Consider the following 14,618-nt stretch of genomic DNA (forward strand, 5'->3'; position numbering starts at 1 on the left):
TTTCTTCAGGCTCAATGGAGAGCCCTCAGCTGGAGTCAAAACCCCTCATGTTCCTTGTGCATCGGTCCTCATTCTTGACCGGACCAGCAGAGTCGTCTGCAGGGGTGGGAGGTTGGATTATCTCAACACATGGCCCTTTTTTGTTTCCTCTCTTCCTTCAAATGGTGCAAGAAAAGTGGATGTGTGAGTTGGTCCCACAGGACCTTCCTTCCAGGATATCAAAATATCAGTCTGGGTCTGCGGTCTTTTGCTGCATCTGTGGGACCTGGAGGTCTTTCCTGTCAACAGTAAAAAATCAGGAGCAAGTATCCAAGACTCAGAAGCCCAAGCCCAGCTGCTACCTGTGTGGCTGGCCCAGCTGTACCATTAAGTACCTGATTGCTCAGTCAGCTCTCCTTTTCTTTTCTTTTGCTTTGGTTTTTCCTCCTAATGGACGATTTGCATTTGCTCAGGGCTAATAACCGCCCTGCATTCCACCCAAAGGTCAGCAACCTCCTCACTTATGGTGAGGTCTGCCTGGCAGGCAGCACGTGTGAGTCTCTGACGTTGGGGCAGCACCACTTTGAACTAAGACACTATCTTCTGTGATCTGACTGCATCGAGAATGATCATTCCAAAAGCTAGAGGGTGTGGGCTCCCATGTGACCAGGAAAACCCAATTTTGATGAAATCCATTCACTGGATCCTGGCAAGACTTTCATCTTCACCCGTTCAGGCTACTACAACAGAATACATACATCAAGGAACTCATCAACCTAATTCTCACAGGTCTGGAGGCTGCGAAGTCCAAGACCAAGGCAGCTGCAGATGTGGGGTCCGCGGAGGGCTTCCTGGCTCCCAGATGGCTGTCTTCTCATTGTGCCCCCTACATGGTGGAAGGGGCAAGGGAACTCTCTGGAGTCTGTTCTGTAAGGACACTAATCCCATTCATGAGGGCTCCATTTTCTTTCTAAAGTCAGTTATCATTTTCCTTAGAAAATTAAAAACACGATATGAACAATGAAGAAATGAAAGGAAAACATTCTGCATCTCCTATCACCAACACAACTTAACAAGCTAGTAAATGTACTTCCTTTTTTCCTGGCCTTATTCGGTACTCCCTCAACAAAGAGAAATGTCTTTAGGACAGCAATAGCCAGGGAGTGGCGACAACCCAGATGTCCCCTGATGGCTGAGCTCCCCCAGTGGAGTATTACTGAGGCAGAAAAAGGAATGAAGCCCGGACACCTGCTGCATTCCTGCTACCCAGGAAGACATGCCAAGGGAAAGAAGCCAGACACGAAAAGCTACACTTCGTATGATTCCAGTTACGCAAAATGTCCAGAATAGGCAAATCCATAGAGATAAAAGGCAGATTCGTTGTTGTCAGGGACTGGGGGGATAGGGAGATAGGGGGATAGGGGATATTGGAAAATGACTGCGAATAAGCAAAGGACTTTTCTTTAGGCATGACAAAAACACTTTGGGATTAGACAGTGGTGCAGTTACTCAGTTTTGGGGATATATTAAAAAAAAAACTACTGACTATACCCTTTAAAGGGTAGATTTTAGGGTATGTGAATTATAGCTCAATTTTTTTTTTTATAGAAAAAGAGAAAGGTCACTTCCTGTGGCCTAAAGATGAAGCTCTTTTCCCATGACTCTAGTCTGGAGGATGGTGTTACAGTGTCCCAGGGAGGGTCCCTGGATAGAAGAGGGCTGGAGATCTGGGATCCAGAGAAGAGGGAACCCTGGCCCAGGGGAGGGGGCTCTAATGACCCCCAGCATTTCCTGCAGGTTACCTCCTGTGGACTTGTCAATAAAGCACAGGAAATCAGATCTTGAAGCTCTTCCAAGCATTATTGTGGAGTCTCATGTTATCATCCCATTTTATAGATGTGAAAACTGAGGCCTGGTGCCTGAGGGGCAGCCACACAGTGGGCCATTACATGGGGCTCCTACTGGTTCTCTTTGCTGTTGGGGGCAGTGAGGCAGAAATCTCCCTGAGAGGCCAGGGCAGAAGTATCTGCCAAAACCACCCAGAAATGGCCTATTGGATGGGGCCCAAGATCTCCTATATGGGTGGTGAGTGCGTGACAGGTGGAGGAGGAAGGAACAATTGTGGAGTTTTAATCCTTGTGCACACAAAGATGGGTGGTTTGTCCCAGTGCTTGGCGGGAAGTTGTTTGATTCTTTGGGGTGGAGAGTTTCCAGGCATGCGGGTGCTGCCCAGGCGAGGCCCACAGGTGCTCCCAGAAGCCAGGCAAGGGCGGGTAGGGGGCACGACTGCATATGCAGGGGCACAGCCACCTGCAACTGTGCAGGGATGTCCCCCAGTGTTCCCACATAGCGAGGGCGTTCGAGAGAAGCCAGAAGTCAAGATTTCCGCCTGTAATCCCCCCTCGGTTAATCATGGCAGCTGATTCTTCTCTTTATACAAGGGTCAAACCAAGTCCACATGTGCACCACATGCAGCCCCAGGATGAGGGTTTGAGGCATGTGCTTTAAATACTCACGGCGGACAAGCAGTTTCTTTTGGCTAAATTGGTCCACAAATCAGTCATTTCACTGTGAGGTTTGCTGTTAATTTTGGACCAAAAAACAGGGCCACTGAGTAAACAGAGACTTGCCTAACAGTAAACCCACTCTTATACTTGGAAGTCACATCCCAGGATTGGTCACATCTGCCCAGGCCAAAAGCCACTCCCTGTCCTCCTGGCCCTGCCTCCTGCCTCCCCCTGTCACCCTGCCCCTCCCCTTCCTTTCCTGCCTCCCCCAAGTTGTCCAGGCCCCAATCGCCTACCCCCTCCACTCTCTGCCCTCCCCACCCCCACCCTCCCAGCACCCCATCCCAGCCCCAGCTTTCTCAAGCGTGTCCCCCCGAAAACTCCTCCTTCCTCCTGCCCCCTCTCCTAAAAGGTCATTTCCACTGTGTGCACATGTCCCAGAAGGTCCAATTCTCCTGACTCCTCCCGCCCCTCCAGCTCCCACCACTTCCGGGCTTCCTCGGAAACTTCTCGCGGAGTCTGGTGCCAGCTGCCTGCACGTCCTCGGGCCCTGCCTTCTAACTCTACGTAAAGGTCCAGAGAACAGTCTGACAATGAGCATCTGGGGGACCACAAAACCCAGACCATACAAAAATTATCTTGGTCATGTTTACAAGTATTTCTTTCTTTTTTTCCTTTCTTTAAAAAAAAAAAATCATAATAAAAACCTGGTAGACCCTGGACAACCTTAAGAAGGCTCAGGATGGGATGGGGTGATGGGGGTGCAGGGGTAGGGTTGCAGGGTCTGGACTACTTGGGGCAGGAGGGGGAGGTCCTGACGCCCCGTGCTCTTGAGCCATCATCCGGCGTGGCCCATCACAGGCACACAGTCCTCAGCAGAGGGACCATCTTGGCTCCTGCACCATTGCCTCTGTCCTCCAACTCACCAGCTTTTCTTCTGAAGCTCCCTCCTCCGCTCCCTGGGGCTCAGTGCTAGGCTGCCTTTCTCTCTTAGCTGTGTGGTCTTTTCTTTGCAATCTCAGTGATTCCCATTATCTTAGATAGCACCTATATAGTAAGTCCCAAACTTGTGTAGCTAGCAGCTATGAGACCCCTCTGCTGTCCCTGACCCCTAAGGGGGCCCTGGAGCCTGGGCTCTCCTCCTCGAATCCATTCTGGAGCTAGTCCCACTTCCATAAATTGTACCACTAGCCACCCAGGTCCACAAGCCAGAAAACCAAGGGCCATTACTGGCTTCCCCTTCCGTCACCTTTTCAGCACAAGGTCCATTCTCTGTCCCTCCAGCTCCAGTCTGCCCACCCCACTCTACTTTCCCTGCTCCCAGGCTGGTCCAGACCTCTAACGCATCTTGCCTGGACCACACTCCAGTCTTCCTGCTGGTGCCCCGCATCCCCTTTGCCATCCCCAGAGGTTCATGCGACTGACTCCTCTGTGCACCAGTTCCTATGGCCTAAAGTCCCTGTGGGACATGCCCCACTTGCCTCTCCAGTTCTAAGGTCTGCTACATGCCCAGTCCATGTTCCTCAGCCACCGCCCCAGGTCTCTCCCCCGCAGGTCCCCCCAGCACCCTAGAATTCTCCTCTGGTCTTTCTTGTCTCCATTTCAATGTGTAAGCTGTTCAGCCAAGACTTCCCAACTTAACAATCCCTCCAACCCACCCCACGTGGAGACCACGTACTCTATCACACCCTCTTCTTTATCCCCTTCATATTCTTAGCACAATCTGCAATTTCTCTGGTTTATCTGCTGCCTTGCTTGTTTGCTGTTCATTGTTACTTGACCACAATGGAAGTCCCATGAGGGCACCGGCCATGATTACCTTGCTCGCCTCCATCCCTAGCCCATGGCCCCGAACCCAGCCATCCCCACACTGGCCAGGTGGGGACACTCACAAAGGACATGGAACATGAGTCTGCGGTGGCCTGGTTTCTGCCTGCACCTCACTTCTCCAGAGAAGCCCCCATTAAAACACTCATCTCACGGTGGGCCTTCTCCTGCCCCTTCACAGCCCATCTCCAATCTCACCAGGTGAAGGATGGCACAAGAAACCTACCCTTCCCTCATCCCTCCCCCTCCACTATCCATCCCCCCGCCCCCATCCCGGCATCCTCGCTCCCTCTGCTATGCACATGCTGTTCCTCCCACCCCACCATTCCCTGGCCCCAGATGTCTCCGACCCACCTTTTCAGATCTTACCTGTACTATGAAGTAGTAGGAAGTTCAAGTCCCTTCCCCCGTATACTTAACCCCTCTAGACTCCTGGCACCTGGTGGTTTTTGAACCACCAATTGAAGCCTTGACAACATACAATCTCAATTTCCTTCATGCATCTTATTATCCTGTGATAAAAACAATGACCATGTTTTCTCTTTAAATCTAATACCTCCCTGGGGCACCTGGGTGGCTCAGATGGTTAAGCATCTGTCTTCAGCTCAGATCATGATCCCAGGGCCCTGGGATCAAGCCCCACACTGGGCTCTGTGGTCAGTAGGGAATCTCTTCTCCCTCTCCCTGTGCCCCTCCCCCCACATGCTCACATGTTCTCTCTCTCTCTCTCTCTTTGTCTCAAATAAATAAATCTTAAAAACAAAAACTGGTATCTCCCAGATACTGTACAAGTATTATCCCAGGTGAGGCTCAAAGTATGCAATCCAGTTTCCATCTCAGAGATGAAAAAAGTCACCACTCGTAGGGCTTGGGGAGCATGACGGTGGCACCATCTCCGTGTCCCCTCATTCCTCCTCGCAGACAGACTGTCCAGTGAGAGTGCACTCTCTCAGGCCAGGTTTTAATTCACAGTGCCCATGTTCCTATGATCTTGCCCTAAAGCGTTTAAAATAACCATTCATGATGGGCGGGAATATTTTGGATGAGTGGACAATATCTAACCTAATGGGGGTACCTGAAGGGTTTACAAATGAACCATAAGGGGCTCTGCTCTTCTTCCGTTTCAAAGGACATGCTATGCAAGATTCCCTGGCTCTGTGTGGTTACGTTGGCAGTCTCAGCCCTGGTAGCAGAGGCTGGAGAGGAAGGAGGAATGTTTGACAAAGGGGTCCTCCACCCTTTGCCTTTCACCCGCATCAGTGCTGTGCAGCCACCCAGGAGGCTGAGCTCCTCCCCCACGGTGAGCAGAGACTCTCCTCAGGTGACCTGGGTTTCCTCCCTTCTGTTCCACATGCACCTCGCTGGGGGAGCCTGGGCTCAGGGGCCAAGACTGCGGTAGGCAGTGTTGATAAGTGCTGAACAGCCCTGGCAGTGTTCCATCTGGGTGGTTTACTAACTCATTTAGTCATTGCAGGGTACTGAGCACCTCCTCTCTGCCAGGCACTCCCGGAGGCGCTGGGGATAAAGCAGAGAACAGAACAGGGTTTCAGGAGAGGGAGAAGGGAAGAGAGTGGGATAAAGTGTATGAAGGACAGGGAGCAGGGCTTGGGGATGGGATGGGGAGTCAGAGAGCCTCCCTGAAGAGGGTACCTTCGAGCAGAGACTGAAACAGTGTGAAAGATTGTGCTCAAAGAATGGTTCTTGTGCCTTTTGTTTACCCTCAGAAGATTCTAGAACATTTCTGGACACCCAGCTGTAACTTAGAATTTTGAACAAGAATGTTCTTCAGGACTAAACTTTAAAAAAAATAAGTAGTTAATACTTCAAGCAAAGCACTGTTTCCCCCCAGGGAAAGTATGTTAGTCATATGCTAGCTTATTCATTAGAAGGGAAAAAAAGGATTTTTGGTGAAGCAGAGGGATAATGGATTGAGTTTGGAGGATGCCAGCTGCTGCTCTTGTCCAGGGCTACAAGCAAGGCCTGGGGCTTGGCACTCTGAAAAGGTCCTGAGTTTGCTGGGTAATGTGCAAACCAGTGCTCCCTTGGGGTCACAGATGTCCCGCACCTGCTTGCAAATGATATGCTCGGGGGGAGGACTCTGTGATGGAGGAATTTAAATGCTGCCTGAGACAGAACAGACATTAATAAAAACGAGAGGCACGTTACTGCTTTCCAAGTCCTTCATCCACCTCAGCATATTAAATCCTGTGGGGCAGGTGGCATTTCCTCTTTTGATGATGTGGGACCTGAGCCTCGTCCTTCAGGAACTGGACATTGGTTTTCTGATTGCCAACGGCGTAGGCACAAGCTTCCTGGAAGTGCCCGCTGGCTGGTTGGTTATGCAAGGTGGGCTGAGAGGGAGGACAGGCAGAGAGGGCAGAACCTAGCAGGGGGTGGGACCTAGAGAGGGAGCGGGGGGAGGGGCTGCGAGGGGCGGGACCAAGACAGCATGGCCCAGAGATGGGAGGGCATTCCGTGGTCATGTGACTATAGCCTCTAGAACTATTCCCAGTCTTTCCTTGTCTTTCATGGCATTTGACATTTTTGCAGAGTATCGGTCAGTTATTTTGTAGGATGCCTCTCAGTTTAGGTTGTCTGAGGTTTCCTCCTGATTAGATACAGGTTATGTATTTTTGGCATCTTTATTCTCCGTGCATTTTATCAGGAGGTTCATGACGAATATTCGTTCCATTACTGGTGATGCTCATTTGGTTTTCAGGGTATTTGCCAGATTTCTCCAATGTCAAACCATTAATTTCCTCTTTGTCGTTAGCAAATACCTGGGAGAGATAGTATGAGATTATGTAAGTGCCCTGTTAAATCTTCAAACTTTTACCCACGACTTTTAGCATTCCTTCAACATTTGTGGTATCCTGATATTCATGCCTTTGGAATTGTTGTGTTGGTCCCATTCCTGACTAAGAATACCTGAGGCACTTGCCAGGGCCTGTGTTACTCAGGGCAAGCACACACAGGCATTCCCTTCATGGGACAAATGTTGTGCTGGACCAGCCCTTGTCCTTCTTATCATGATTGCACAATGCACTTCAGCAAAAACCAGCAGGAAACTGAGGAACGAGATTTATCACTCACAAGCCTGGAAGGGTATATGGCACACCCAAGGACCACACAGCGAGGTCATGGCTAGAGATAGGGTGCAGACCTAGAACTCTACCTCTATTAGGGTGCAAAGGTGTGGGGGGTCTGGGGTTTTGAGGGTTTACTCTGTATGGCTAATTTCAAGCATGAGAGCAAGAACGAGGGCACAGGAAGGGCAATGGTCAGGTATCAAGGTCACCCAGGGCTTTCTGAAAGAGGGAGCTTCATGAGTAGGGGGAAGCCTGGTTCTTTATTTGGTTGTTTTACTAGTAGCTGTGTCACACACCTGCAATACGTTTACTGGAACTGGATGTCTTTGACATGGGTGCCTCAGCACTCAAAGGCTTCATGTCAGGCACTCACATTAGAATAGAAAAAGTTTAACGTCCACTTACACTACAGTAATCCTCTCCATCTGAGTGTGGGGAGTAAGACTAGGTAACTCTCTTCCAACGCATGGAATACAGCAAAAGTGATGAGATATCACTTCAAATATGAGGTTATAGAGAGACTGTGACTTTTGTCTTCTGTGACTTTTATGCTTCCCCCTCTGATGGAGGTCACCTTCCATGTTGTGAGCACCCTGTGGAGAGGCTCACAGAGCAAGAAACCAAGTGAGGTGCTGGGCCCACAGGCCTGGAAAGGAACTGGGTATTCCCAACAACCACAGGGGGGAGCTAGGCATGGGTTCTCCCCAGTGGATTTCCTTCAGATGAGACCACAGCCCCAACCCATGGCTTGATTGAATCCTTGAGAGAGACAGAGTCAGAAGCACCCAGCTAAGCCTCCTCTAATTCCTGGTCCACAGAAACTGTGGGATAATAAATTTTATTGTTTTAAGCTACTAAGTTTGGGATCAATTTGTTATATTAAGCAATAGGTAACTAATACAATATGTTATATATACTCATCGTGTGTGTGTGTGTGTGTGTGTGTGTGTGTGTGTGTGTTTAGAAAGGGACCACACGCACCTATATCTATATAAATTTTTCTCTCTCTACACATTACAAACCATGGGTTCATACTGATCATTTCAATTTCAATCTCCTGCTACAGGGATTTGTTCTAACCTTCCCCACCTTCCACGTTTGTAATCCTCCAATAGTGAGAAATCCAGCTCCTATTATACACAATGTACGGATTTCTTTGCTCTTCCTTGAATACACAGAAAGAAATTTCAGAATTGCTATCCTATGTCTCTGTGAAAAGCTAGCCTACTCATGGGAATTCAATATTTGTTAGAACACTTATTGTCTTTAATTGAAGGCATATAGTCCAAATACTATGACTCTATTTCAAAGGTGGGGGGGGTGGGGGGGTGGGGAGTACCCTCCGACCTTCTCTGGGAAGTGAGGAAGGACAGGCAAAAGGGAAGCATATTTTCTCTCCAGACAGCAAATGCTCTGCTTAGCTGTTCCACACTGGATTATTACAACATTCCACATGAGAAGGATTGGGGACAGGGCTTGCCACCCCGAGCTTCCTCCCCTGGGCTGATGTGGCCACTTCCCCCTTATTGACTGTGGTTTTCAAGCAGTCATTAAATTATTTGGGGAGAAATGTATACAGCGTTGCTTTTTTGAAGGCCCCTAGGGAAGTTTTTGAATTATAATCCTTCCTGTTATTCATAAAGAAGCCAAGTGACTGGCTGACTCTACGATCTTCCCAGAAAGGCTTGGGGCCCCATGGGTCCATCCAGAAGGATGAAAACCCTGATCAGACTGTCTCTGCATGCCTAAGACTGGGGCCAGGACTCTGCAGAGCAACAAAAGGGGCATTGGGTCCTGACTTGACCTCACTGGGGAGAGCCTCTGTGACACGTGAGTGTTGTTGCCCCCCTCTGAGGAGGTGACATCCATGGACACGAGGGAACCCCTAAATCAGCATTGCTGCCCAGGTGGGTGAGGGCCACCAGACCTTCAGGTCACAGTCACACTGCGACGCTCCCTGGAGACGGTGGGACGGTGGCCAAGAACATGAGGCTCTGGCTTCCATGGTTTCTCCAAGGTCTGGCTCAGGATTTCCAGGTTTCACAAGCTAGGTGGCTGCATTCCCCTGTGCCTGCCGACCCAACATGAGAGACACACTCATGTTACATATACACCACATGCCACATAGCACACATGCCACATGCATGACACACACCACCTACATTGCACACATCACACACGTATACGCACCACACATATCACACCCACTCACACACACACGCTACCACACATGTGCACACATCACACCACACACGTACCTATATCCCATACACTCCACACTCATACACCACACATACATCCTACACACGCACGAACACATCACACAAGCACACACAAGCACATACACAAATAACACAACTCGCATTGAGCCAGGCCTAAGGGAGATACAGAGAATGATGCTGGCTCCCCAATAAAGGAGACAGGTTTGCATCCCGCCTCCCTCGGCTCCAGCAAGCCACCCCGTGCTGCCAACATCCTTCAGTGCGTGCAGGCGCCACACAGTACAGCACTGCTGGGGGCTGGTGACCCAGCCTGCCCTGGAAGTCCCCAAGCTCTCAACACAGCACCTTGTACAAAGCACATGTTCAACAAATGGACGTAGAGGAATAAGAGGTTGGCAAATGAAAAATGACAGCACCTAGGGCTTTTCTCTTCTTAAAAACTTGTTTTATTTTACTTTTGAATTACAGGCAAACTTTTTCTATTTTTAAATAGTTTATACATTTATGTAATTAAAATTTTTTATGACTTTATGATGGGATTTCTCATATTTCTTTTTAAATTTTATTTTATTTATTCACTGTTCCAAGATTCATTGTTTATGCACCACACCCGGTATTCCATGCAATAACGTGCCCTTCTTAATACCCACCACCAGGCTCACCTAACCCCCCATCCCCCTCCCCTCCAAAACCCTCAGTTTGTTTCTCAGAGTCCACAGTCTCTCATGCTTCATCTCCCCTTCCAATTTCCCCCAATGCACTTTTCCTTTCCTTCTCCTAATGTCCTCCATGTTATTCCTTATGCTTCACAAGTAAGTGAAACTATATGATAATTGAAGCTCTCTGCTTGACTTATTTCCCTCAGCATAATCTCCTCCAATCCTGTCCATGTTGATACAAAAGTTGGGTATTCATCCTTTCTGATGGAGGCATAATACTCCATTGTATATATGGAGCATATCTTCTTTATCCATTCATCTGTTGAAGGGCATCTTGGTTCTTTCCACAGTTTGGTGACTGTGGCCATTGCTGCTATGAACACTGGGGTACAGATGGCCCTTCTTTTCACTCCATCTGTATCTTTGGGGTAAACACCCTGTAGTGCAATTGCAGGGTCATAGGGTAGCTTTATTTTTAATTTCTTAAGGAACCTCCACACTGTTTTCCAAAGTGGCTGCACCAACTTGCATCTCTACCAACAGTGTAAGAAGGTTCCCCTTTCTCCACATCCTCTCCAACACTTGTTATTTACTGTCCTGTTGACTTTGGCCATTCTAACTGGTGTAGGGTGGTATCTCAATGTGGTTTTGATTTGAATCTCCCTGATGGCTAATGATGATGAACATTTTTTCATGTGTCTGTTAGCCATTTGTATGTCTTCTTTGGAGAAGTGTCTGTTCATGTCTTCTGCCCATTTTTTATGTGATTATCTGTTTTTTGAGTGTTGAATTTGGGGAGTTCTTTATGGATCTTAGATATTAGTCCTTTGTCTGTAGTGTCATTTATGAGTATCCTCTCCCATTCCATGGGTTGCCTCTTTGTTTTGTTGACTGTTTCCTTTACTGTGCAGAAGCCTTTTATCTTGATGAAATCCCAAAATTTTTAAGGGGAAAAAATCCCAACAGTTTAAAAGGAAAAACTTAAGCCCAGCCAAAAACCTGCACATATGTGTTTATTGCATCTTTATTCATATTTGCCAAAGCTCAGAAGCCAACAGCTCCAGTGAACGGTGGCTCATCCAGACAATAAAATCTTCCTCAGCATGAAAAAAGAAATGAGCTATCAAGCCACAGAAAGGCATAGAGGAATCTTAAATTCATGTTAGTAAGTGAACGAGGCCAATCTGAAGAGGCTACATAGATAGGATTCAAACTGTATCACATTCTGGAAAGGGCAAAACTGTGAAGACAGTAAAAAGATGAGTGGTTACCAGGGTCTCGGCTAGGGGGGAGGAAGGGATGAAAAACAGAGCACAGAGGACGTTTAGGGCAGTGAAACTGCTCTGTGTGATAGTGTGATGGTGGATACGTGTCATTATACATTTGTCAAATCCATAGGGTATACAACACCAAGAGTGAATCCTACAGTAAACTATGGGCTTTGGATAATTATGAAATGTCAGTGTAGGTTCAATCTTGGTAAACCACGTACCACTCTTGATGGACAGTGCTGATAATGACAGAGGTTGTGCATGTGTGGGAACAGGGAGTATATGGGAACTCTCTCTACCTCCATTTCAATTTTGTTATAATGCTAAAATGGCTGTTAAAAAATAAAATCTTTTTGGGGCGCCTGGGTGACTCCGTGGGTTAAAGCCTCTGCCTTCGGCTCAGGTCATGGTCCCAGGGTCCTGGGATGGAGGCCCACGTTGGCCTCTCTGCTCAGTGGAGAGTCTGCTTCTCCCTCTCTCTCTCTGCCTGCCTCTCTGCCTATTTGTGATCTCTGTCAAAAAATGAATAAAATCTTTAAAAAAAATAAAAATAAAAATAAAATCTTTTTCAAGAATTTAAAAGAGCACTCCATTTGTGAGTGTCTCCTCTTCGCCATGTCCCCCAGGTTTCTGGATCCACCCACCTCCCGGAGCAACCAGTGTTAGCTGCTTCTTGTCAACCCTTCCTAGTATATTGTGTCTACCTTCAAGCAAGAGTATTTCCATATACATATTTCTTATGTAACGGAATGACAATACCCTAGAGATTATTCCATGTCTTGCTTTTTCACTTACTACAGCTCGGTGATCTTTCCCTGTTGACGCAGAGAAAGTATTTTTTATTTTTTTTATTTATTTATTTTTTTTTTTTTTAAAGATTTTATTTATTTATTTGACAGAGAGAGATCACAAGTAGGCAGAGAAGCAGGCAGAGAGAGAGGAAGGGAAGCAGGCTTCCTGCTGAGCAGCGAGCCCGATGCGGGACTCGATCCCAGGACCCTGGGATCATGACCTGAGCCGAAGGCAGCGGCTTAACCCACTGAGCCACCCAGGCGCCCCTGTATTTTTTATTTTTTTTTAATAGCCACAGAGAATTCCATGAATGACTCTTCCATAACACAGGTAACAATCCCCTACTGGAAGACAGTAAGTGATGTCCAGTCTTCGGATATTATAAATAGTGGATGCATAGTGTGCATTTTGCATGTGTTCAGGCGTATTGGTAGAGTAAAATACTGACATGTCCAGAGGTATATGCTTTGCAATTTTGATATTATTGCCAAATTGCCCTTGACAGACATTGTACCAACTTCCAGCTGCAGCAACTGTGTTATATGAGTGTCCATTTCCTTACAACTTTCAATACTTTAAATTATAAAAATAATATGCAGTGAATCTGAGCACCAGAGAGCCCACTTGTAAAATTACTATGGTGTGTGGGTGCCTAGAAGCCCACAGAAGATGACGTTCTTGACAGCAAAACAAAATCTTGACCAGAGTCTTGTAGACTTGGTTGGTTGGCTTCTCCAGTAACTCATGTTCACACCAGGGCTTGTCCAGGCACTGGCTTACTCCAGGGCGGTATCATGCCCCCTTTGCAGACTGATTTGCATGCAAAGATTACTTTTTGCAACCCTATGGAAACCATGAATACATACTTCCAAGCCATTTCTCTGAAAAGGAACCAAAGCTACGATCCTTGAAGAGCTGCCTCCACCATCTATGCAGATGTTTTGGGCAGACTTCTGTTAGTGGCACTGTGGTTTTATAAAAGTAAAAGAGAGAAATCCGACTAGACTTTGGGATGATATCAATCTAATTTTCATTTCTTTCTCTTCCAGGGACAGAAAGCTTGGATAGAAAAAACCTTTTGCAAAAGAGAATGTGTCTTTGTAATTCCCAGCACTAAAGACCCTAGCAGGTAAATTGGAAGTCACAACTAAGACATTATCCAAACCAGCACTTGTCTACCAGGTGCCAGCAACTATTCTTGTGTTTGTGAAGTTGGGGGGGGGTGGTACGATGCAAGAAGAATGGTCAGAATCCATTCCCCATGGGAGGCATTAACCATGGAATACTTCAGCTAAGAAGTTTCTCTGTTAAGATGCAGGAAAGATTGCTGTCCGGCACTCATCCTAATCTAACGTGAGCTCTCATAACCAGATGGGCTGACAGCGTTCCTCCTAGTCTGAGGGAGAACAAGATGCTGATAGCTTTAGACAGATTTCCAGGGTAACTTCACGGCCTTTTGTTAGAGATTCATAATGTTATTTAGATAAACAAGTACTTCCACCACGGGAAAGTTCTGAGCGGTTAAGTGAACTAGATGTAACTCTGTGTAAAGGCAGACTTTGTACACAAAATGTCAATTTCATTCACTTACATGGAAATGAGTCTGTTATAAATTAAGCAGTAGGTCTTCTAAAGCTGTGAAAGTGACTGGAGATGAATTTAGCCAAACCTTCCCATCTCTGAGGACAATAGCTATGAGCGGAGTTTGGAGAGCCAGAGGGGGATGTTTTACCCATATGTTCACCCGATATGAAACCCATGCAGGTAGGATCACTGACAAAGAGCGCACAGACTCTCAGAGATCACGTAGGTCAAATCTGACACATACAACCCTAGCCCTGTCATGTCCCCAAGCCCGTCCTTTCCACCACCACCGCATAGATTTTCCTCCCTGCTTAAACCCAAGGGCAAGAAATATGCTGTAAGGGACAATGCCAAAGATCACAAAAGTCTTCCTTCTGTTGCACATAAATTTCCCTCCTTATTTCAGTGACACCTGGAACCTCCTTGAAGGAAACTACCTATGCTAGCCTTCCTGGCATTGCAATGCCCCACACAGCCAAGTGGCTGGGCGGCAGAAGAAGCAGAAAGGGCCTCAGGGTCTCACACATGAGACTCTTCTGTGAGTTGGATGCATTCTCTAGCACGGGCTTAAAAAAAAAAAAAAGATACCGTATCTCTCACTTAATATATCATCTCATATATGTTTCCTAGGCAATAAATTATATTTTTAATGGCTGCATAGTGTTCTGTTACATTTTTAACTAATCTT

At 47.2% G+C, this 14,618-nt stretch overlaps 1 protein-coding gene across 1 annotated transcript in view; it reads left to right on the plus strand.

The window, feature by feature from the left end:
* LOC111152542 (transient receptor potential cation channel subfamily M member 1) overlaps positions 1-14,618 on the plus strand; it is a 144,605-nt gene that overhangs the window by 54,534 nt on the left and 75,453 nt on the right. The window contains exon 5 of the mRNA XM_022511028.1: positions 13,396-13,475. Coding sequence (XP_022366736.1) covers positions 13,396-13,475 — 80 coding nt within the window. The remainder of the gene's footprint in view (positions 1-13,395; positions 13,476-14,618) is intronic.

This window comes from Enhydra lutris, unplaced genomic scaffold (assembly GCF_002288905.1).
Source record: "Enhydra lutris kenyoni isolate GAN:26980312 unplaced genomic scaffold, ASM228890v2 scaffoldscaffold29, whole genome shotgun sequence".
Taxonomy (NCBI): Eukaryota; Metazoa; Chordata; class Mammalia; order Carnivora; family Mustelidae; genus Enhydra; species Enhydra lutris.